General features: G+C 37.3%; 2 protein-coding genes, 15 non-coding genes and 11 pseudogenes across 19 annotated transcripts; 1 reads left to right on the top strand and 27 right to left on the bottom strand.

Annotated features, from left to right (window-relative positions):
- Positions 1-457: 457 nt before the first annotated feature.
- Positions 458-576, bottom strand: LOC123468553. The gene has a single exon (XR_006642293.1). It is a non-coding gene; the product is annotated as a 5S ribosomal RNA (ribosomal RNA).
- Positions 577-1,052: 476 nt separating this feature from the next.
- Positions 1,053-3,936, top strand: LOC123468527. Of its 3 annotated transcripts, XM_045167889.1 has the most exons (10): positions 1,053-1,476; positions 1,553-1,958; positions 2,026-2,133; positions 2,190-2,260; positions 2,325-2,378; positions 2,484-2,668; positions 2,903-3,072; positions 3,132-3,215; positions 3,277-3,608; positions 3,676-3,936. In XM_045167889.1, exons 2-10 carry the CDS (start codon positions 1,667-1,669, stop codon positions 3,868-3,870), a joined length of 1,491 nt encoding a protein of 496 aa, XP_045023824.1. In that variant the 5' UTR covers positions 1,053-1,476; positions 1,553-1,666; the 3' UTR covers positions 3,871-3,936. The 3 variants fall into 3 exon arrangements, with proteins under 3 accessions (XP_045023824.1, XP_045023825.1, XP_045023823.1); XM_045167890.1 differs by having other exon boundaries at positions 1,055-1,476; positions 1,553-1,766; positions 2,190-2,425; XM_045167888.1 differs by having other exon boundaries at positions 1,055-1,476; positions 2,190-2,425.
- A 1,042-nt stretch (positions 3,937-4,978) lies between these two features.
- LOC123468526 lies at positions 4,979-8,114 on the bottom strand. The gene is made up of 9 exons (XM_045167887.1): positions 8,098-8,114; positions 8,005-8,021; positions 7,442-7,549; positions 7,150-7,385; positions 6,907-7,091; positions 6,750-6,843; positions 5,888-6,671; positions 5,589-5,798; positions 4,979-5,519 (listed from the first exon to the last, which is right to left on the bottom strand). The coding sequence occupies exons 5-9, from the start codon at positions 7,035-7,037 to the stop codon at positions 5,299-5,301; spliced, it is 1,440 nt and encodes a 479-aa protein (XP_045023822.1). The 5' UTR covers positions 7,038-7,091; positions 7,150-7,385; positions 7,442-7,549; positions 8,005-8,021; positions 8,098-8,114; the 3' UTR covers positions 4,979-5,298.
- A 515-nt stretch (positions 8,115-8,629) lies between these two features.
- On the bottom strand, positions 8,630-8,748 carry LOC123468552. Its single transcript, XR_006642292.1, has one exon. It is a non-coding gene; the product is annotated as a 5S ribosomal RNA (ribosomal RNA).
- A 510-nt stretch (positions 8,749-9,258) lies between these two features.
- LOC123468533 lies at positions 9,259-9,377 on the bottom strand (annotated as a pseudogene).
- Positions 9,378-9,734: 357 nt separating this feature from the next.
- LOC123468551 lies at positions 9,735-9,853 on the bottom strand. The gene has a single exon (XR_006642291.1). It is a non-coding gene; the product is annotated as a 5S ribosomal RNA (ribosomal RNA).
- Positions 9,854-10,210: 357 nt separating this feature from the next.
- Positions 10,211-10,331, bottom strand: LOC123468543 (annotated as a pseudogene).
- Positions 10,332-10,841: 510 nt separating this feature from the next.
- LOC123468550 lies at positions 10,842-10,960 on the bottom strand. Its single transcript, XR_006642290.1, has one exon. It is a non-coding gene; the product is annotated as a 5S ribosomal RNA (ribosomal RNA).
- Positions 10,961-11,317: 357 nt separating this feature from the next.
- Positions 11,318-11,436, bottom strand: LOC123468549. Its single transcript, XR_006642289.1, has one exon. It is a non-coding gene; the product is annotated as a 5S ribosomal RNA (ribosomal RNA).
- A 510-nt stretch (positions 11,437-11,946) lies between these two features.
- Positions 11,947-12,065, bottom strand: LOC123468548. The gene has a single exon (XR_006642288.1). It is a non-coding gene; the product is annotated as a 5S ribosomal RNA (ribosomal RNA).
- A 358-nt stretch (positions 12,066-12,423) lies between these two features.
- LOC123468541 lies at positions 12,424-12,543 on the bottom strand (annotated as a pseudogene).
- Positions 12,544-13,053: 510 nt separating this feature from the next.
- LOC123468532 lies at positions 13,054-13,172 on the bottom strand (annotated as a pseudogene).
- Positions 13,173-13,529: 357 nt separating this feature from the next.
- On the bottom strand, positions 13,530-13,648 carry LOC123468547. The gene has a single exon (XR_006642287.1). It is a non-coding gene; the product is annotated as a 5S ribosomal RNA (ribosomal RNA).
- Positions 13,649-14,005: 357 nt separating this feature from the next.
- LOC123468546 lies at positions 14,006-14,124 on the bottom strand. The gene has a single exon (XR_006642286.1). It is a non-coding gene; the product is annotated as a 5S ribosomal RNA (ribosomal RNA).
- Positions 14,125-14,481: 357 nt separating this feature from the next.
- LOC123468545 lies at positions 14,482-14,600 on the bottom strand. Its single transcript, XR_006642285.1, has one exon. It is a non-coding gene; the product is annotated as a 5S ribosomal RNA (ribosomal RNA).
- A 510-nt stretch (positions 14,601-15,110) lies between these two features.
- On the bottom strand, positions 15,111-15,229 carry LOC123468531 (annotated as a pseudogene).
- A 357-nt stretch (positions 15,230-15,586) lies between these two features.
- LOC123468534 lies at positions 15,587-15,705 on the bottom strand. The gene has a single exon (XR_006642284.1). It is a non-coding gene; the product is annotated as a 5S ribosomal RNA (ribosomal RNA).
- Positions 15,706-16,062: 357 nt separating this feature from the next.
- Positions 16,063-16,181, bottom strand: LOC123468587. The gene has a single exon (XR_006642327.1). It is a non-coding gene; the product is annotated as a 5S ribosomal RNA (ribosomal RNA).
- Positions 16,182-16,538: 357 nt separating this feature from the next.
- LOC123468576 lies at positions 16,539-16,657 on the bottom strand. Its single transcript, XR_006642316.1, has one exon. It is a non-coding gene; the product is annotated as a 5S ribosomal RNA (ribosomal RNA).
- Positions 16,658-17,161: 504 nt separating this feature from the next.
- On the bottom strand, positions 17,162-17,280 carry LOC123468565. The gene has a single exon (XR_006642305.1). It is a non-coding gene; the product is annotated as a 5S ribosomal RNA (ribosomal RNA).
- Positions 17,281-17,639: 359 nt separating this feature from the next.
- On the bottom strand, positions 17,640-17,758 carry LOC123468540 (annotated as a pseudogene).
- A 510-nt stretch (positions 17,759-18,268) lies between these two features.
- On the bottom strand, positions 18,269-18,387 carry LOC123468539 (annotated as a pseudogene).
- Positions 18,388-18,903: 516 nt separating this feature from the next.
- On the bottom strand, positions 18,904-19,022 carry LOC123468538 (annotated as a pseudogene).
- A 510-nt stretch (positions 19,023-19,532) lies between these two features.
- On the bottom strand, positions 19,533-19,651 carry LOC123468554. Its single transcript, XR_006642294.1, has one exon. It is a non-coding gene; the product is annotated as a 5S ribosomal RNA (ribosomal RNA).
- Positions 19,652-20,161: 510 nt separating this feature from the next.
- Positions 20,162-20,280, bottom strand: LOC123468537 (annotated as a pseudogene).
- Positions 20,281-20,637: 357 nt separating this feature from the next.
- Positions 20,638-20,756, bottom strand: LOC123468536 (annotated as a pseudogene).
- A 510-nt stretch (positions 20,757-21,266) lies between these two features.
- LOC123468528 lies at positions 21,267-21,385 on the bottom strand. The gene has a single exon (XR_006642281.1). It is a non-coding gene; the product is annotated as a 5S ribosomal RNA (ribosomal RNA).
- A 510-nt stretch (positions 21,386-21,895) lies between these two features.
- Positions 21,896-22,014, bottom strand: LOC123468535 (annotated as a pseudogene).
- Positions 22,015-22,670: the final 656 nt, after the last annotated feature.

The raw sequence follows: 22,670 nt of genomic DNA, 5'->3' as shown, positions 1-22,670 counted from the left end.
CTTAACTTCTGGGAGCTGACGAGACCAGGTTTTTTCTGCGTGGTATGGCCGTTGACGTTTTAATACGAAACTGAATTGAATACACTCAAGGAATGATTTTCCAACATTGAAACCTACACAAGGACGATTAATTTCTATAATTAAGGATATTGGACTGGTAACCATAAAATAAAAAAAAAAAAATTAAATAAAAAAATGATGTAACCACGTGTTCGTTGAGCCACTATTTTTCTATGAAATAGAAATTCACATTCATCGGTAAAGTCACTGCTGGTAATAAGAACACTCTACACTTCCCTTGTTGGTGTTTAAAAAAATAGCTATCAGTGTGTACGAGATGAATTATCAAAATTCAACCCTAGATGGCGTTTAATAAAGTATCAAAATTCACCACGAGATGGTTTTAACTAAAACTTTGATTCATTTTCGAAACTCTTGCTGGTTATAAAACGTTTGATGCCAACAGCATCCCGTATTCCCAAGCGGTCACCCTTCTAGGTACTAACGGGACCCGACGCAGCTTAACTTCTGGGAGCTGACGAGACCAGGTTTTTTCTGCGTGGTATGGCCGTTGACGTTTTAATACGAAACTGAATTGAATACACTCAAGGAATGATTTTCCAACATTGAAACCTACACAAGGACGATTAATTTCTATAATTAAGGATATTGGACTGGTAACCATCGTGTTCGTTGAGCCACTATTTTTCTATGAAATAGAAATTCACATTCATCGGTAAAGTCACTGACTGGTAATAAAACACTCATTAACACACTTCCCTTGTTGGTGTTTAAAAAATAGCTATCAGTGTGTACGAGATGAATTTTCAAAATTCAACCCTAGATGGCGTTTAATAAAGTATCAAAATTCACCACGAGATGGTTTTAACTAAAACTTTGATTCATTTTCGAAACTCTTGCTGGTTCAACATGGTCTCCGCGAGTTATCTCGACCGTTCGGGTTGTTCGCGGACCACCCTTTCAGCCATTCTGATTGGCTCTCACAGGGAGCTTCTGGGCGCCACCACCACAGACAAAATAATGCTAACAGCTGCCAAACAGTCGTCTGCTCTTCTGCTGGAAAATGGGCCCAAAATTGCTCCCAAAAGATTCTCCTGTTGTGAAGCCTATCAATAATAGTTGGAAAACAGAAAAGCAGATAGAAAAAGAAAGAAAAAAAAAGAGCAACTTTAGACAGGAAAAATCTACAGAAAAGACTTAAAAGAGCTCAACAACCTGGAGCTGGCTTGCGAGGCAGGGCTTTTAGTCTACTAAACAGAAATGATGGTGTCTTAAGTATAAAAAATTTGAATCCTGAAAATGAAAAAGTAGCCAGAAAACCTAGGCAAAAGTCTTTTACTTCTGTTGAAGAGACCAGCAACCAGAGTAACATTTGCGATATTGAAACGCAAGACAACATTGATCTTGATATTAGCTCAAGAATTGCAGATGAAAGAGAGGCACTCAGAACTTTTCGTAAGTATTTAGATCTACAAATTACTTCAGTTATCTATGTTGTTTTGATTCCAGGCTAATAATTTAATTCATATAGGGAAAGATGTGCTACAGGAGAGACTGAAAAATGCTTGCGAGGAATACTTAATTGCTAAGCAGCTTCTGCTAAGTCAGGCAGAAGAGGAAAAGAAAAAAAAACAATGAAAAGTGGATGGAACGCCAGAAGAATGTTGATGATGTATGGGATGCAAACAGGGAAGACATGATGCAAGCAATTATTGTGCATGCAACTCCAGCTGTAACACCCCGCTGTAAGCAGTGTCACATGGAAACCACCATTTGTGTGCGTTGTGCATCATGTAAAGAGGTGTTATGCTTTGAGTGTGATTTTAGTTATCACAGAACAAGGCCCTTCCATACGCGTCAATGTATGCAGCTGGACTCATCTTTTCCATTAAAACCAACCCAGTTCCTTGATCCCAGTGGAAATATTTTTGACAAATGTATACAATGCACTTAAATTAATTTATTGGATAATTTTGATCATGAATTTATTCATTTATTTTTCAGATGTTCATGTGCCATTGTTTCTACCAACTGAATGCTCCAATTGTAGAGCAGAAGGGAGCCTGAAATGCCAGGCCGGTTCAAAATCGATTGCTGTTATCACTCGTGATGGTATGTATTGAATAATATGCTGGTTCTCAACCTGACTAACTCTTATGTTTTTACAGGTCGCTTTGATCTCTCAAACACTTCTTTTTGCTGCTCGAAATGCCTTTGCATAGCAGAAGCAAGTGTTGAAGTATATCTTCAGTCTGGATTTTGGCCTGGATGTCCGACGTCCTTAACGTATTTGTTCTCCACAGATGTACTGGAACATTGGACTCATCTCAAGCATCAGCTGCCGGGGTCCTCAGAACGTAAATATCTAACAATTTTAGAGGAATTATCAAAAACAAGAGGCAGAGTATGTTACGACTGAAAATCTATGTTTCTTTAAGTGATAACTATATTGTATTTTTCAGTTCGATGTCATCAGCCGGGTTCATTTTGCTCGAGCTTCGAGAGAGTACGAATATATGCAACATCAAATTAACACGAAAATTTTGTCCCGGCAAGTTATGGTTTGTAAAGCATGCGGTGTGAAACCCAAAGCTTTGCACGTTGATGGAAATTTTAAGCTTTATCGATGGCGTTTATCTCACATCAAGTAAGTCAGATTTAAAGATTATTGGCTGGGCCAACAATTAAAGAAACATCGTTAATATTCTAGAGATAGATCTCGCTCTCTTTTTAATAGTGATATTATTCACTCTGATGAAGATGTGAAGAGCCATGTAGAATTGATTGACTCTGTTAAGCCCAGGGTAAGAAAATTTACTCAAATCGATCTTTTTTTTTTATATATCTTTTCATATATTGATTTTATTGTATTAAACAATAGGGAAAAGGCAAAGATACTTGTGGAGATTCCGCATATACCGCTGGCCGTATATTATACATCGGAATCTCATATAATACGGAATGCTGATACATCGGAATTTCCTGATCAATGCACTACTATCACTGATGCTGTCTCAACTGATTCTCCAACAAATTTTGCTCATCCCATAGGTGATTATTAGTTCTTCATTGTATTTTCAATTGCAGTTCTCTAACTTTTCACGGTGTAGGGAAAACTCGAAGAACCAAAGCCCATTTAAAAGGTGTTCCCGAAAAGCGAGCACGTTCGGAGGGGAAACAGCATGCTTCATCACGTAAATTTTCATTCTGAATGTTTAAACTTTTTCAATAAATGATACTTCTTTTTGTGTGTAGGAGTTAAAAATTCAGTGATTGATTTGGATTACCACAAGTCTATAACTGGAGATGTCCTTACCCGATCTTTAATAACCGATTGTGCTGCTGGGCAGTTGAAGATAGGAAGCAGGAACAGCTGTGAAAATTTCAGCAGTGCAACTCCAAGCCGCACTCCTCCTTTTCCTCCTACTCCTACTCCAAGTCCTACTCCTTCTTTTCCTCCGACTCCAAGTCCTTCTCCAATTCATCCAGTGCCTTTACCTCTTCAAATAAGCAATGCTATAAAAGTAAACAACAAGGATCTGGTCAAAACTCCCGAAGAAATGTTTTTTAGAGGACCACAAGGAAAAGTAATCGATAAAATTAGGTTTCAGTACACTCGGAAAAGTTCAATTTAATTTTTTTCCCACGTTTCAGCTCCTTAAGGTTGTTCGCTGTACCCAAACATATTTCAATTCTAAACTCAATTTTGAACCAGGAAAGTACCATCCTTTTTCATATATATTGTCTTTCTTAAAAGAAAGAATTCTGAACCAAGAAAGTGCTATCCTTGTTCATATTGTAAAGAGCGATTCATCATTGTCTCCCATGCCACTATCAGTGTCTCCATAGCATTTGTTACATTCATTGGTTCTTCGAATGCAAGACACTTTTGAATAAACTATGAGTCAGAAAATGAAACAACAGTTTTACCTTATAATTAAAATTTCTCAAACGAGAAATTGTAACATGGATTGGTAGGCCATCTAAAAATCATTAATTATTCGTCATAATCAAGAACACCAGGGAACGTTTCTAGAACACAATTTCTAACTAACATAAAAACGCATAAACTAAACTAGCTTCAATATTCTTTTACTTTTGAAAGAATATTTATCACGATATATAAACAAGTTTAATGGAATTTGCAGTAGTTCTGAAAATGAGAGTGAATGTGAGATGGACAGAGATAATCAACTGGTAAGGGAGTTTTTTTAATGAAAGAAATAAAACCAAATAGTGATAAAGTTTTTTAAGTTAACAGTAAATGTATGAGGTTTTAATAAAATGAAGTAAAAAACAATATAGTAACAAAACCTATATAGCTATTAAGTTTATGAACCGAAGCAATGTAAAGGAAATTCAAAAATGCCGCCTAAAAATAATGACATCCGTATTCATGAATGTGATTGGCTCTTCGATTATAGGTAAATTAGATCACTAATATTCAAAATTCTGCTTTTATTTATGCACTAAGACATTCCTGCTTTTATGTAGAATCTAAAAATTATATTTTGAACGTTTAAAAAGTAAAATTAATGCATGAACGACGGACCCAAAGTTTTCAACTTTTTCGTTGTTTCCCCTCCTCCCAAATTTATCTGAAACCAAAATAATTATTTAAGGAAAAACTATAAGTCCAAAATCGTCACATTTAGGTGCAATGTGTTGCTAATAAAGCAATGATAATGGCTATACTTTTCTATGAAATTTAGATCAGAATTTCCAGAAACAAAAATATTTTGTACAAACAGTTTTTCGTTGTTTTTGCGATCCGGGGGTATACTCGATCTTGCAGACAAAAACGAAGAACAAGTACGATAGTCTGAGAAATTTTTTGTTTTTAAAAATATGATTAAAATTGTTATGGAATGTAGTGGTATCCGTATAATAGCATATTTTTGCATTTAAGGTGAAGAATGTTTGAGTCAACCAAGAGCCATACTCATTCAAGAACACGGAAGCCAATATTTTATGGCGGTATTTTTGTATTTCCTTGCATCGTTGATCGTTCAGTACATAAACTCAATAGCTAAATTGATTTTGCTACTAAATATATTTTTACCTCGTTTTATCCAAGTTTTATTCATTCCAGTTCTGTAGCTATACAAATATTGTTGCATTTCACTGTTAATTTGTCATCTTACAATTATTCCTCAACCAGTTCATCATCGCTATCAGACTCACAATCACTCTAATCTTCAGAACTATTGTAAAATTCATAAAACACGTCGTGTTTATCTGGCGGTAAGTATTCCTCAAAAAGTGAGAGCGAGGAAGCTAGGTTAGTTTCAATTTTTTTATTTCATTACATACAAGAAAACGTTTCCCTCGATTTAAAGGTAATTCAGAACATGACAAACTTAGTTCCAGTGACTTTTTGAGATGTGATAACGAATCCAAGTATCGAAACATTTCGATGGGAGTTTCAGTTACTTCTTCTTTAAATCTTCTTAGGAGCATCCACAGGTCGATCAGGTGAAAATTGCCTCGACCAGAAACTAATTGAAACAAATCATGTATCATAAATAAAATATAATAGGATATTTTGGAGATGGTTTGTTACTCACCCGATCCTTCTGTTTGCCATGGTAAAATTCCTTCAGTGAAGTCAGTTGGTTCGACTTTCCGCCAGGTTCTAATTTCAGCTTCAGCAACTTTAGGCTGCAATTTTGTTTGGCAATTTTCAATCATTTGATTAACAAACAAGATATGCCCTTCGGCCCTTTTTTTAGCTTTGGTAATTCCTTTTCTTAATTTTGTTCTCTCTTTAGATGAAACTGTAAAGAAAAAGACACAAGCCTGTTATCAGTTATTTAGTTTTACATAAGAATAAAACCAATGAACTAAAAATATAGTTTTAAATTACCGGCTACTGTTTCTATCCTATATTGCAACCTATGTATTTGAAGATAAAGTCCCTCTAAGTCTTCTTTTTCATATGCGAGAGGCCAGTTTGTCGAAGCAATTTTATCATGAGAATTTATTGCCTTAGTGCGAAGGTGTTCCAGTATCTTTGGCAGATCTTCTTCCACTAGCCCTCTTTCTCTCATCAAGGAATCAAATTCTTTTTCTAGACAGGCGACCTTCTTCCGAGCTTTTAGCAAACGCTTGACAAGAGTTTTCCCCATATTTTCTTCTTTTCGCCTATTCCAATATCCGATTGCAGCGCTTAGATGATCCCTTCGGGAAGCATCACTCATATAACGGGTTGTGTTGGAATATCGCGACATTGTTGAAAAGACTTGTTCTTGTTCCTCCCCCGTGGTAGCAGCTGCATGGAGTTTCCAACTTCCACCCCATAACAATTGGCATGGCCATGAGTGAGTTTTTCCGTGCCATCGGGACAGGAAGCCAGTACAATTCTGCGTTACTTGTGCAAATCTTTCGAGTCCCTTTGTTTTGCCAATTTCTTCAGCAAAGCAGAAATATTTGCACACGACATCTTGACAAAAGAATTCGCAAGAAATTTTGCTATGAAGAAAATGGACATGACGATATGTCTCCCCACGACCCATATTCGCCGCTCCTAGAATAACTCCGTGACGGCAAGAACCCATTAGAACTCCCGTTTGGTCCATGTTTTTCTTCCGATTGGATTCTAGACGGCTAGCGGTATATGCGGAATCTCCACAAGTATCTTTGCCTTTTCCCTATTGTTTAATACAATAAAATCAATATATGAAAGATATATAAAAAAAAAAGAAGATCGATTTGAGTAAATTCCTTACCCTGGGCTTAACAGAGTCAATCAATTCTACATGGCTCTTCACATCTTCATCAGAGTGAATAATATCACTATTAAAAAGAGAGCGAGATCTATCTCTAGAGTATTAAAGATGTTTCTTTAATTGTTGGCCCAGCCAATAATCTTAAAATCTGACTTACTTGATGTGAGATAAACGCCATCGATAAAGCTTAAAATTTCCATCAACGTGCAAAGCTTTGGGTTTCACACCGCATGCTTTACAAACCATAACTTGCCGGGACAAAATTTTCGTGTTAATTTGATGTTGCATATATTCGTACTCTCTCGAAGCTCGAGCAAAATGAACCCGGCTGATGACATCGAACTGAAAAATACAATATAGTTATCACTTAAAGAAACATAGATTTTCAGTCGTAACATACTCTGCCTCTTGTTTTTGATAATTCCTCTAAAATTGTTAGATATTTACGTTCTGAGGACCCCGGCAGCTGATGCTTGAGATGAGTCCAATGTTCCAGTACATCTGTGGAGAACAAATACGTTAAGGACGTCGGACATCCAGGCCAAAATCCAGACTGAAGATATACTTCAACACTTGCTTCTGCTATGCAAAGGCATTTCGAGCAGCAAAAAGAAGTGTTTGAGAGATCAAAGCGACCTGTAAAAACATAAGAGTTAGTCAGGTTGAGAACCAGCATATTATTCAATACATACCATCACGAGTGATAACAGCAATCGATTTTGAACCGGCCTGGCATTTCAGGCTCCCTTCTGCTCTACAATTGGAGCATTCAGTTGGTAGAAACAATGGCACATGAACATCTGAAAAATAAATGAATAAATTCATGATCAAAATTATTCAATAAATTAATTTAAGTGCATTGTTAACATTTTTCAAAAATATTTCCACTGGAATCAAGGAACTGGGTTGGTTTTAATGGAAAAGATGAGTCCAGCTGCATACATTGACGCGTATGGAAGGGCTTTGTTCTGTGATAACTAAAATCACACTCAAAGCATAACACCTCTTTACATGATGCACAACGCACACAAATGGTGGTTTCCATGTGACACTGCTTACAGCGGGGTGTTACAGCTGGAGCTGCATGCACAATAATTGCTTGCATCATGTCTTGCCTGTTTGCATCCCATACATCATCAACATTCTTCTGGCGTTCCAACCACTTTTCATTGTTTTTTTTCTTTTCCTCTTCTGCCTGACTTAGCAGAAGCTGCTTAGCAATAAAGTATTCCTCGCAAGCATTTTTCAGTCTCACCTGTAGCACATCTTTCCCTATATGAATTAAATTATAAGCCTGGAATCAAAACAACATAGATAACTGAAGTAATTTGTAGATCTAAATACTTACGAAAAGTTCTGAGTGCCTCTCTTTCATCTGGAATTCTTGAGCTAATATCAAGATCAATGTTGTCTTGCGTTTCAATATCGCAAATGTTACTCTGGTTGCTGGTCCCTTCCACAGAAGTAAAAGACTTTTGCCTAGGTTTTCTGGCTACTTTTTCATTTTCTGTTTAGTAGACCAAAAGCCCTGCCTCGCAAGCCAGCTCCAGGTTGTTGAGCTCTTTTAAGTTTTTTCTGTAGATTTTTCCTGTCTGAAGTTGCTCTTTTTTTTCTTTCTTTTTCTATCTGCTTTTCTGTTTTCCAACTATTATTGATAGGCTTCACAACAGGAGAATCTTTTGGGAGCAATTTTGGGCCCATTTTCCAGCAGAGGAGCAGACGACTGTTTGGCAGCTGTTAGCATTATTTTGTCTGTGGTGGTGGCGCCCAGAAGCTCCCTGTGAGAGCCAATCAGAATGGCTGAAAGGGTGGTCCGCGAACAACCCGAACGGTCGAGTTAACTCGCGGAGACCATGTTGTGCTGGTTATAAAACGTTTGATGCCAACAGCATCCCGTATTCCCAAGCGGTCACCCTTCTAGGTACTAACGGGACCCGACGCAGCTTAACTTCTGGGAGCTGACGAGACCAGGTTTTTTCTGCGTGGTATGGCCGTTGACGTTTTAATACGAAACTGAATTGAATACACTCAAGGAATGATTTTCCAACATTGAAACCTACACAAGGACGATAAATTTCTATAATTAAGGATATTGGACTGGTAACCATCGTGTTCGTTAAGCCACTATTTTTCTATGAAATAGAAATTCAAGAATTTAATACGAAACTGAATTGAATACGCTCAAGGAATGATTTTCCAACATTGAAACCTACACAAGGACGATTAATTTCTATAATTAAGGATATTGGACTGGTAACCATCGTGTTCGTTGAGCCACTATTTTTCTATGAAATAGAAATTCACATTCATCGGTAAAGTCACTGCTGGTAATAAAACACTCTACACTTCCCTTGTTGGTGTTTAAAAAATAGCTATCAGTGTGTACGAGATGAATTATCAAAATTCAACCCTAGATGGCGTTTAATAAAGTATCCAAATTCACCACGAGATGGTTTTAACTAAAACTTTGATTCATTTTCGAAACTCTTGCTGGTTATAAAACGTTTGATGCCAACAGCATCCCGTATTCCCAAGCGGTCACCCTTCTAGGTACTAACGGGACCCGACGCAGCTTAACTTCTGGGAGCTGACGAGACCAGGATTTTTCTGCGTGGTATGGCCGTTGACGTTTTAATACGAAACTGAATTGAATACACTCAAGGAATGATTTTCCAACATTGAAACCTACACAAGGACGATAAATTTCTATAATTAAGGATATTGGACTGGTAACCATCGTGTTCGTTGAGCCACTATTTTTCTATGAAATAGAAATTCACATTCATCGGTAAAGTCACTGCTGGTAATAAAACACTCTACACTTCCCTTGTTGGTGTTTAAAAAATAGCTATCAGTGTGTACGAGATGAATTATCAAAATTCAACCCTAGATGGCGTTTAATAAAGTATCAAAATTCACCACGAGATGGTTTTAACTAAAACTTTGATTCATTTTCGAAACTCTTGCTGGTTATAAAACGTTTGATGCCAACAGCATCCCGTATTCCCAAGCGGTCACCCTTCTAGGTACTAACGGGACCCGACGCAGCTTAACTTCTGGGAGCTGACGAGACCAGGTTTTTTCTGCGTGGTATGGCCGTTGACGTTTTAATACGAAACTGAATTGAATACACTCAAGGAATGATTTTCCAACATTGAAACCTACACAAGGACGATAAATTTCTATAATTAAGGATATTGGACTGGTAACCATCGTGTTCGTTGAGCCACTATTTTTCTATGAAATAGAAATTCACATTCATCGGTAAAGTCACCGCTGGTAATAAAACACTCTACACTTCCCTTGTTGGTGTTTAAAAAATAGCTATCAGTGTGTACGAGATGAATTATCAAAATTCAACCCTAGATGGCGTTTAATAAAGTATCCAAATTCACCACGAGATGGTTTTAACTAAAACTTTGATTCATTTTCGAAACTCTTGCTGGTTATAAAACGTTTGATGCCAACAGCATCCCGTATTCCCAAGCGGTCACCCTTCTAGGTACTAACGGGACCCGACGCAGCTTAACTTCTGTAGGAGCTGACGAGACCAGGTTTTTTCTGCGTGGTATGGCCGTTGACGTTTTAATACGAAACTGAATTGAATACACTCAAGGAATGATTTTCCAACATTGAAACCTACACAAGGACGATTAATTTCTATAATTAAGGATATTGGACTGGTAACCATCGTGTTCGTTAAGCCACTATTTTTCTATGAAATAGAAATTCAAGAATTTAATACGAAACTGAATTGAATACGCTCAAGGAATGATTTTCCAACATTGAAACCTACACAAGGACGATTAATTTCTATAATTAAGGATATTGGACTGGTAACCATCGTGTTCGTTGAGCCACTATTTTTCTATGAAATAGAAATTCACATTCATCGGTAAAGTCACTGCTGGTAATAAAACACTCTACACTTCCCTTGTTGGTGTTTAAAAAATAGCTATCAGTGTGTACGAGATGAATTATCAAAATTCAACCCTAGATGGCGTTTAATAAAGTATCAAAATTCACCACGAGATGGTTTTAACTAAAACTTTGATTCATTTTCGAAACTCTTGCTGGTTATAAAACGTTTGATGCCAACAGCATCCCGTATTCCCAAGCGGTCACCCTTCTAGGTACTAACGGGACCCGACGCAGCTTAACTTCTGGGAGCTGACGAGACCAGGTTTTTTCTGCGTGGTATGGCCGTTGACGTTTTAATACGAAACTGAATTGAATACACTCAAGGAATGATTTTCCAACATTGAAACCTACACAAGGACGATAAATTTCTATAATTAAGGATATTGGACTGGTAACCATCGTGTTCGTTGAGCCACTATTTTTCTATGAAATAGAAATTCACATTCATCGGTAAAGTCACCGCTGGTAATAAAACACTCTACACTTCCCTTGTTGGTGTTTAAAAAATAGCTATCAGTGTGTACGAGATGAATTATCAAAATTCAACCCTAGATGGCGTTTAATAAAGTATCCAAATTCACCACGAGATGGTTTTAACTAAAACTTTGATTCATTTTCGAAACTCTTGCTGGTTATAAAACGTTTGATGCCAACAGCATCCCGTATTCCCAAGCGGTCACCCTTCTAGGTACTAACGGGACCCGACGCAGCTTAACTTCTGGGAGCTGACGAGACCAGGTTTTTTCTGCGTGGTATGGCCGTTGACGTTTTAATACGAAACTGAATTGAATACACTCAAGGAATGATTTTCCAACATTGAAACCTACACAAGGACGATTAATTTCTATAATTAAGGATATTGGACTGGTAACCATCGTGTTCGTTAAGCCACTATTTTTCTATGAAATAGAAATTCAAGAATTTAATACGAAACTGAATTGAATACGCTCAAGGAATGATTTTCCAACATTGAAACCTACACAAGGACGATTAATTTCTATAATTAAGGATATTGGACTGGTAACCATCGTGTTCGTTGAGCCACTATTTTTCTATGAAATAGAAATTCACATTCATCGGTAAAGTCACTGCTGGTAATAAAACACTCTACACTTCCCTTGTTGGTGTTTAAAAAATAGCTATCAGTGTGTACGAGATGAATTATCAAAATTCAACCCTAGATGGCGTTTAATAAAGTATCAAAATTCACCACGAGATGGTTTTAACTAAAACTTTGATTCATTTTCGAAACTCTTGCTGGTTATAAAACGTTTGATGCCAACAGCATCCCGTATTCCCAAGCGGTCACCCTTCTAGGTACTAACGGGACCCGACGCAGCTTAACTTCTGGGAGCTGACGAGACCAGGTTTTTTCTGCGTGGTATGGCCGTTGACGTTTTAATACGAAACTGAATTGAATACACTCAAGGAATGATTTTCCAACATTGAAACCTACACAAGGACGATAAATTTCTATAATTAAGGATATTGGACTGGTAACCATCGTGTTCGTTGAGCCACTATTTTTCTATGAAATAGAAATTCACATTCATCGGTAAAGTCACCGCTGGTAATAAAACACTCTACACTTCCCTTTGTTGGTGTTTAAAAAATAGCTATCAGTGTGTACGAGATGAATTATCAAAATTCAACCCTAGATGGCGTTTAATAAAGTATCCAAATTCACCACGAGATGGTTTTAACTAAAACTTTGATTCATTTTCGAAACTCTTGCTGGTTATAAAACGTTTGATGCCAACAGCATCCCGTATTCCCAAGCGGTCACCCTTCTAGGTACTAACGGGACCCGACGCAGCTTAACTTCTGGGAGCTGACGAGACCAGGTTTTTTGCTGCGTGGTATGGCCGTTGACGTTTTAATACGAAACTGAATTGAATACACTCAAGGAATGATTTTCCAACATTGAAACCTACACAAGGACGATTAATTTCTATAATTAAGGATATTGGACTGGTAACCATCGTGTTCGTTAAGCCACTATTTTTCTATGAAATAGAAATTCAAGAATTTAATACGAAACTGAATTGAATACGCTCAAGGAATGATTTTCCAACATTGAAACCTACACAAGGACGATTAATTTCTATAATTAAGGATATTGGACTGGTAACCATCGTGTTCGTTGAGCCACTATTTTTCTATGAAATAGAAATTCACATTCATCGGTAAAGTCACTGCTGGTAATAAAACACTCTACACTTCCCTTGTTGGTGTTTAAAAAATAGCTATCAGTGTGTACGAGATGAATTATCAAAATTCAACCCTAGATGGCGTTTAATAAAGTATCAAAATTCACCACGAGATGGTTTTAACTAAAACTTTGATTCATTTTCGAAACTCTTGCTGGTTATAAAACGTTTGATGCCAACAGCATCCCGTATTCCCAAGCGGTCACCCTTCTAGGTACTAACGGGACCCGACGCAGCTTAACTTCTGGGAGCTGACGAGACCAGGATTTTTCTGCGTGGTATGGCCGTTGACGTTTTAATACGAAACTGAATTGAATACACTCAAGGAATGATTTTCCAACATTGAAACCTACACAAGGACGATTAATTTCTATAATTAAGGATATTGGACTGGTAACCATCGTGTTCGTTGAGCCACTATTTTTCTATGAAATAGAAATTCACATTCATCGGTAAAGTCACTGCTGGTAATAAAACACTCTACACTTCCCTTGTTGGTGTTTAAAAAATAGCTATCAGTGTGTACGAGATGAATTTTCAAAATTCAACCCTAGATGGCGTTTAATAAAGTATCAAAATTCACCACGAGATGGTTTTAACTAAAACTTTGATTCATTTTCGAAACTCTTGCTGGTTATAAAACGTTTGATGCCAACAGCATCCCGTATTCCCAAGCGGTCACCCTTCTAGGTACTAACGGGACCCGACGCAGCTTAACTTCTGGGAGCTGACGAGACCAGGTTTTTTCTGCGTGGTATGGCCGTTGACGTTTTAATACGAAACTGAATTGAATACACTCAAGGAATGATTTTCCAACATTGAAACCTACACAAGGACGATTAATTTCTATAATTAAGGATATTGGACTGGTAACCATCGTGTTCGTTGAGCCACTATTTTTCTATGAAATAGAAATTCACATTCATCGGTAAAGTCACTGCTGGTAATAAAACACTCTACACTTCCCTTGTTGGTGTTTAAAAAATAGCTATCAGTGTGTACGAGATGAATTATCAAAATTCAACCCTAGATGGCGTTTAATAAAGTATCCAAATTCACCACGAGATGGTTTTAACTAAAACTTTGATTCATTTTCGAAACTCTTGCTGGTTATAAAACGTTTGATGCCAACAGCATCCCGTATTCCCAAGCGGTCACCCTTCTAGGTACTAACGGGACCCGACGCAGCTTAACTTCTGGGAGCTGACGAGACCAGGTTTTTTCTGCGTGGTATGGCCGTTGACGTTTTAATACGAAACTGAATTGAATACACTCAAGGAATGATTTTCCAACATTGAAACCTACACAAGGACGATAAATTTCTATAATTAAGGATATTGGACTGGTAACCATCGTGTTCGTTGAGCCACTATTTTTCTATGAAATAGAAATTCACATTCATCGGTAAAGTCACCGCTGGTAATAAAACACTCTACACTTCCCTTGTTGGTGTTTAAAAAATAGCTATCAGTGTGTACGAGATGAATTATCAAAATTCAACCCTAGATGGCGTTTAATAAAGTATCCAAATTCACCACGAGATGGTTTTAACTAAAACTTTGATTCATTTTCGAAACTCTTGCTGGTTATAAAACGTTTGATGCCAACAGCATCCCGTATTCCCAAGCGGTCACCCTTCTAGGTACTAACGGGACCCGACGCAGCTTAACTTCTGGGAGCTGACGAGACCAGGTTTTTTCTGCGTGGTATGGCCGTTGACGTTTTAATACGAAACTGAATTGAATACACTCAAGGAATGATTTTCCAACATTGAAACCTACACAAGGACGATTAATTTCTATAATTAAGGATATTGGACTGGTAACCATCGTGTTCGTTAAGCCACTATTTTTCTATGAAATAGAAATTCAAGAATTTAATACGAAACTGAATTGAATACGCTCAAGGAATGATTTTCCAACATTGAAACCTACACAAGGACGATTAATTTCTATAATTAAGGATATTGGACTGGTAACCATCGTGTTCGTTGAGCCACTATTTTTCTATGAAATAGAAATTCACATTCATCGGTAAAGTCACTGCTGGTAATAAAACACTCTACACTTCCCTTGTTGGTGTTTAAAAAATAGCTATCAGTGTGTACGAGATGAATTATCAAAATTCAACCCTAGATGGCGTTTAATAAAGTATCAAAATTCACCACGAGATGGTTTTAACTAAAACTTTGATTCATTTTCGAAACTCTTGCTGGTTATAAAACGTTTGATGCCAACAGCATCCCGTATTCCCAAGCGGTCACCCTTCTAGGTACTAACGGGACCCGACGCAGCTTAACTTCTGGGAGCTGACGAGACCAGGATTTTTCTGCGTGGTATGGCCGTTGACGTTTTAATACGAAACTGAATTGAATACACTCAAGGAATGATTTTCCAACATTGAAACCTACACAAGGACGATTAATTTCTATAATTAAGGATATTGGACTGGTAACCATCGTGTTCGTTGAGCCACTATTTTTCTATGAAATAGAAATTCACATTCATCGGTAAAGTCACTGCTGGTAATAAAACACTCTACACTTCCCTTGTTGGTGTTTAAAAAATAGCTATCAGTGTGTACGAGATGAATTATCAAAATTCAACCCTAGATGGCGTTTAATAAAGTATCAAAATTCACCACGAGATGGTTTTAACTAAAACTTTGATTCATTTTCGAAACTCTTGCTGGTTATAAAACGTTTGATGCCAACAGCATCCCGTATTCCCAAGCGGTCACCCTTCTAGGTACTAACGGGACCCGACGCAGCTTAACTTCTGGGAGCTGACGAGACCAGGTTTTTTCTGCGTGGTATGGCCGTTGACGTTTTAATACGAAACTGAATTGAATACACTCAAGGAATGATTTTCCAACATTGAAACCTACACAAGGACGATTAATTTCTATAATTAAGGATATTGGACTGGTAACCATCGTGTTCGTTGAGCCACTATTTTTCTATGAAATAGAAATTCACATTCATCGGTAAAGTCACTGCTGGTAATAAAACACTCTACACTTCCCTTGTTGGTGTTTAAAAAATAGCTATCAGTGTGTACGAGATGAATTATCAAAATTCAACCCTAGATGGCGTTTAATAAAGTATCAAAATTCACCACGAGATGGTTTTAACTAAAACTTTGATTCATTTTCGAAACTCTTGCTGGTTATAAAACGTTTGATGCCAACAGCATCCCGTATTCCCAAGCGGTCACCCTTCTAGGTACTAACGGGACCCGACGCAGCTTAACTTCTGGGAGCTGACGAGACCAGGTTTTTTCTGCGTGGTATGGCCGTTGACGTTTTAATACGAAACTGAATTGAATACACTCAAGGAATGATTTTCCAACATTGAAACCTACACAAGGACGATTAATTTCTATAATTAAGGATATTGGACTGGTAACCATCGTGTTCGTTGAGCCACTATTTTTCTATGAAATAGAAATTCACATTCATCGGTAAAGTCACTGCTGGTAATAAAACACTCTACACTTCCCTTGTTGGTGTTTAAAAAATAGCTATCAGTGTGTACGAGATGAATTATCAAAATTCAACCCTAGATGGCGTTTAATAAAGTATCAAAATTCACCACGAGATGGTTTTAACTAAAACTTTGATTCATTTTCGAAACTCTTGCTGGTTATAAAACGTTTGATGCCAACAGCATCCCGTATTCCCAAGCGGTCACCCTTCTAGGTACTAACGGGACCCGACGCAGCTTAACTTCTGGGAGCTGACGAGACCAGGTTTTTTCTGCGTGGTATGGCCGTTGACGTTTTAATACGAAACTGAATTGAATACACCAGAATGATTTTCAACATTGAAACCTACACAAGGACGATTAATTTCTATAATTAAGGATATTGACTGGTAACCATCGTGTTCGTTAAGCCACTATTTTTCTATGAAATAGAAATTCAAGAATTAATACGAAACTGAATTGAATACGCTCAAGGAATGATTTTCCAACATTGAAACCTACACAAGGACGATTAATTTCTATAATTAAGGATATTGGACTGGTAACCATCGTGTTCGTTGAGCCACTATTTTTCTATGAAATAGAAATTCACATTCATCGGTAAAGTCACTGCTGGTAATAAAACACTCTACACTTCCCTTGTTGGTGTTTAAAAAATAGCTATCAGTGTGTACGAGATGAATTATCAAAATTCAACCCTAGATGGCGTTTAATAAAGTATCAAAATTCACCACGAGATGGTTTTAACTAAAACTTTGATTCATTTTCGAAACTCTTGCTGGTTATAAAACGTTTGATGCCAACAGCATCCCGTATTCCCAAGCGGTCACCCTTCTAGGTACTAACGGGACCCGACGCAGCTTAACTTCTGGGAGCTGACGAGACCAGGTTTTTTCTGCGTGGTATGGCCGTTGACGTTTTAATACGAAACTGAATTGAATACACTTAAAGGGAATGATTTTCCAACATTGAAACCTACACAAGGACGATTAATTTCTATAATTAAGGATATTGGACTGGTAACCATCGTGTTCGTTGAGCCACTATTTTTCTATGAAATAGAAATTCACATTCATCGGTAAAGTCACTGCTGGTAATAAAACACTCTACACTTCCCTTGTTGGTGTTTAAAAAATAGCTATCAGTGTGTACGAGATGAATTATCAAAATTCAACCCTAGATGGCGTTTAATAAAGTATCAAAATTCACCACGAGATGGTTTTAACTAAAACTTTGATTCATTTTCGAAACTCTTGCTGGTTATAAAACGTTTGATGCCAACAGCATCCCGTATTCCCAAGCGGTCACCCTTCTAGGTACTAACGGGACCCGACGCAGCTTAACTTCTAGGAGCTGACGAGACCAGGTTTTTTCTGCGTGGTATGGCCGTTGACGTTTTAATACGAAACTGAATTGAATACACTCAAGGAATGATTTTCCAACATTGAAACCTACACAAGGACGATTAATTTCTATAATTAAGGATATTGGACTGGTAACCATCGTGTTCGTTAAGCCACTATTTTTCTATGAAATAGAAATTCAAGAATTTAATACGAAACTGAATTGAATACGCTCAAGGAATGATTTTCCAACATTGAAACCTACACAAGGACGATTAATTTCTATAATTAAGGATATTGGACTGGTAACCATCGTGTTCGTTGAGCCACTATTTTTCTATGAAATAGAAATTCACATTCATCGGTAAAGTCACTGCTGGTAATAAAACACTCTACACTTCCCTTGTTGGTGTTTAAAAAATAGCTATCAGTGTGTACGAGATGAATTATCAAAATTCAACCCTAGATGGCGTTTAATAAAGTATCAAAATTCACCACGAGATGGTTTTAACTAAAACTTTGATTCATTTTCGAAACTCTTGCTGGTTATAAAACGTTTGATGCCAACAGCATCCCGTATTCCCAAGCGGTCACCCTTCTAGGTACTAACGGGACCCGACGCAGCTTAACTTCTAGGAGCTGACGAGACCAGGTTTTTTCTGCGTGGTATGGCCGTTGACGTTTTAATACGAAACTGAATTGAATACACTCAAGGAATGATTTTCCAACATTGAAACCTACACAAGGACGATTAATTTCTATAATTAAGGATATTGGACTGGTAACCATCGTGTTCGTTAAGCCACTAAATTTTTCTATGAACTAGAAATTCAAGAAAAAATTTAATACGAAACTGAATTGAATACGCTCAAGGAATGATTTTCCAACATTGAAACCTACACAAGGACGATTAATTTCTATAATTAAGGATATTGGACTGGTAACCATCGTGTTCGTTGAGCCACTATTTTTCTATGAAATAGAAATTCACATTCATCGGTAAAGTCACTGCTGGTAATAAAACACTCTACACTTCCCTTGTTGGTGTTTAAAAAATAGCTATCAGTGTGTACGAGATGAATTATCAAAATTCAACCCTAGATGGCGTTTAATAAAGTATCAAAATTCACCACGAGATGGTTTTAACTAAAACTTTGATTCATTTTCGAAACTCTTGCTGGTTATAAAACGTTTGATGCCAACAGCATCCCGTATTCCCAAGCGGTCACCCTTCTAGGTACTAACGGGACCCGACGCAGCTTAACTTCTAGGAGCTGACGAGACCAGGTTTTTTCTGCGTGGTATGGCCGTTGACGTTTTAATACGAAACTGAATTGAATACACTCAAGGAATGATTTTCCAACATTGAAACCTACACAAGGACGATTAATTTCTATAATTAAGGATATTGGACTGGTAACCATCGTGTTCGTTAAGCCACTATTTTTCTATGAAATAGAAATTCAAGAATTTAATACGAAACTGAATTGAATACGCTCAAGGAATGATTTTCCAACATTGAAACCTACACAAGGACGATTAATTTCTATAATTAAGGATATTGGACTGGTAACCATCGTGTTCGTTGAGCCACTATTTTTCTATGAAATAGAAATTCACATTCATCGGTAAAGTCACTGCTGGTAATAAAACACTCTACACTTCCCTTGTTGGTGTTTAAAAAATAGCTATCAGTGTGTACGAGATGAATTATCAAAATTCAACCCTAGATGGCGTTTAATAAAGTATCAAAATTCACCACGAGATGGTTTTAACTAAAACTTTGATTCATTTTCGAAACTCTTGCTGGTTATAAAACGTTTGATGCCAACAGCATCCCGTATTCCCAAGCGGTCACCCTTCTAGGTACTAACGGGACCCGACGCAGCTTAACTTCTGGGAGCTGACGAGACCAGGTTTTTTCTGCGTGGTATGGCCGTTGACGTTTTAATACGAAACTGAATTGAATACACTCAAGGAATGATTTTCCAACATTGAAACCTACACAAGGACGATTAATTTCTATAATTAAGGATATTGGACTGGTAACCATCGTGTTCGTTGAGCCACTATTTTTCTATGAAATAGAAATTCAAGAATTTAATACGAAACTGAATTGAATACGCTCAAGGAATGATTTTCCAACATTGAAACCTACACAAGGACGATTAATTTCTATAATTAAGGATATTGGACTGGTAACCATCGTGTTCGTTGAGCCACTATTTTTCTATGAAATAGAAATTCACATTCATCGGTAAAGTCACTGCTGGTAATAAAACACTCTACACTTCCCTTGTTGGTGTTTAAAAAATAGCTATCAGTGTGTACGAGATGAATTATCAAAATTCAACCCTAGATGGCGTTTAATAAAGTATCAAAATTCACCACGAGATGGTTTTAACTAAAACTTTGATTCATTTTCGAAACTCTTGCTGGTTATAAAACGTTTGATGCCAACAGCATCCCGTATTCCCAAGCGGTCACCCTTCTAGGTACTAACGGGACCCGACGCAGCTTAACTTCTAGGAGCTGACGAGACCAGGTTTTTTCTGCGTGGTATGGCCGTTGACGTTTTAATACGAAACTGAATTGAATACACTCAAGGAATGATTTTCCAACATTGAAACCTACACAAGGACGATTAATTTCTATAATTAAGGATATTGGACTGGTAACCATCGTGTTCGTTGAGCCACTATTTTTCTATGAAATAGAAATTCACATTCATCGGTAAAGTCACTGCTGGTAATAAAACACTCTACACTTCCCTTGTTGGTGTTTAAAAAATAGCTATCAGTGTGTACGAGATGAATTATCAAAATTCAACCCTAGATGGCGTTTAATAAAGTATCAAAATTCACCACGAGATGGTTTTAACTAAAACTTTGATTCATTTTCGAAACTCTTGCTGGTTATAAAACGTTTGATGCCAACAGCATCCCGTATTCCCAAGCGGTCACCCTTCTAGGTACTAACGGGACCCGACGCAGCTTAACTTCTAGGAGCTGACGAGACCAGGTTTTTTCTGCGTGGTATGGCCGTTGACGTTTTAATACGAAACTGAATTGAATACACTCAAGGAATGATTTTCCAACATTGAAACCTACACAAGGACGATTAATTTCTATAATTAAGGATATTGGACTGGTAACCATCGTGTTCGTTAAGCCACTATTTTTCTATGAAATAGAAATTCAAGAATTTAATACGAAACTGAATTGAATACGCTCAAGGAATGATTTTCCAACATTGAAACCTACACAAGGACGATTAATTTCTATAATTAAGGATATTGGACTGGTAACCATCGTGTTCGTTGAGCCACTATTTTTCTATGAAATAGAAATTCACATTCATCGGTAAAGTCACTGCTGGTAATAAAACACTCTACACTTCCCTTGTTGGTGTTTAAAAAATAGCTATCAGTGTGTACGAGATGAATTATCAAAATTCAACCCTAGATGGCGTTTAATAAAGTATCAAAATTCACCACGAGATGGTTTTAACTAAAACTTTGATTCATTTTCGAAACTCTTGCTGGTTATAAAACGTTTGATGCCAACAGCATCCCGTATTCCCAAGCGGTCACCCTTCTAGGTACTAACGGGACCCGACGCAGCTTAACTTCTGGGAGCTGACGAGACCAGGTTTTTTCTGCGTGGTATGGCCGTTGACGTTTTAATACGAAACTGAATTGAATACACTCAAGGAATGATTTTCCAACATTGAAACCTACACAAGGACGATTAATTTCTATAATTAAGGATATTGGACTGGTAACCATCGTGTTCGTTAAGCCACTATTTTTCTATGAAATAGAAATTCAAGAATTTAATACGAAACTGAATTGAATACGCTCAAGGAATGATTTTCCAACATTGAAACCTACACAAGGACGATTAATTTCTATAATTAAGGATATTGGACTGGTAACCATCGTGTTCGTTGAGCCACTATTTTTCTATGAAATAGAAATTCACATTCATCGGTAAAGTCACTGCTGGTAATAAAACACTCTACACTTCCCTTGTTGGTGTTTAAAAAATAGCTATCAGTGTGTACGAGATGAATTATCAAAATTCAACCCTAGATGGCGTTTAATAAAGTATCAAAATTCACCACGAGATGGTTTTAACTAAAACTTTGATTCATTTTCGAAACTCTTGCTGGTTATAAAACGTTTGATGCCAACAGCATCCCGTATTCCCAAGCGGTCACCCTTCTAGGTACTAACGGGACCCGACGCAGCTTAACTTCTAGGAGCTGACGAGACCAGGTTTTTTCTGCGTGGTATGGCCGTTGACGTTTTAATACGAAACTGAATTGAATACACTCAAGGAATGATTTTCCAACATTGAAACCTACACAAGGACGATTAATTTCTATAATTAAGGATATTGGACTGGTAACCATCGTGTTCGTTGAGCCACTATTTTCTCTATGAAATAGAAATTCACATTCATCGGTAAAGTCACTGCTGGTAATAAAACACTCTACACTTCCCTTGTTGGTGTTTAAAAAATAGCTATCAGTGTGTACGAGATGAATTATCAAAATTCAACCCTAGATGGCGTTTAATAAAGTATCAAAATTCACCACGAGATGGTTTTAACTAAAACTTTGATTCATTTTCGAAACTCTTGCTGGTTATAAAACGTTTGATGCCAACAGCATCCCGTATTCCCAAGCGAACAGTCACCCCTATTCTAGGTACTAACGGGACCCGACGCAGCTTAACTTTAGGAGCTGACGAGACCAGGTTTTTTCTGCGTGGTATGGCCGTTGACGTTTTAATACGAAACTGAATTGAATACACTCAAGGAATGATTTTCCAACATTGAAACCTACACAAGGACGATTAATTTCTATAATTAAGGATATTGGACTGGTAACCATCGTGTTCGTTAAGCCACTATTTTTCTATGAAATAGAAATTCATTCAAAATTTAATACGAAACTA

The sequence above is a fragment of the Daphnia magna genome, unplaced genomic scaffold (assembly GCF_020631705.1).
Source record: "Daphnia magna isolate NIES unplaced genomic scaffold, ASM2063170v1.1 Dm_contigs372, whole genome shotgun sequence".
In the NCBI taxonomy this organism is placed as follows: domain Eukaryota; kingdom Metazoa; phylum Arthropoda; class Branchiopoda; order Diplostraca; family Daphniidae; genus Daphnia; species Daphnia magna.
The sequence above is the reverse complement of the archived record's forward strand: the minus strand, read 5'-3'. Positions and strand labels throughout refer to the sequence as shown.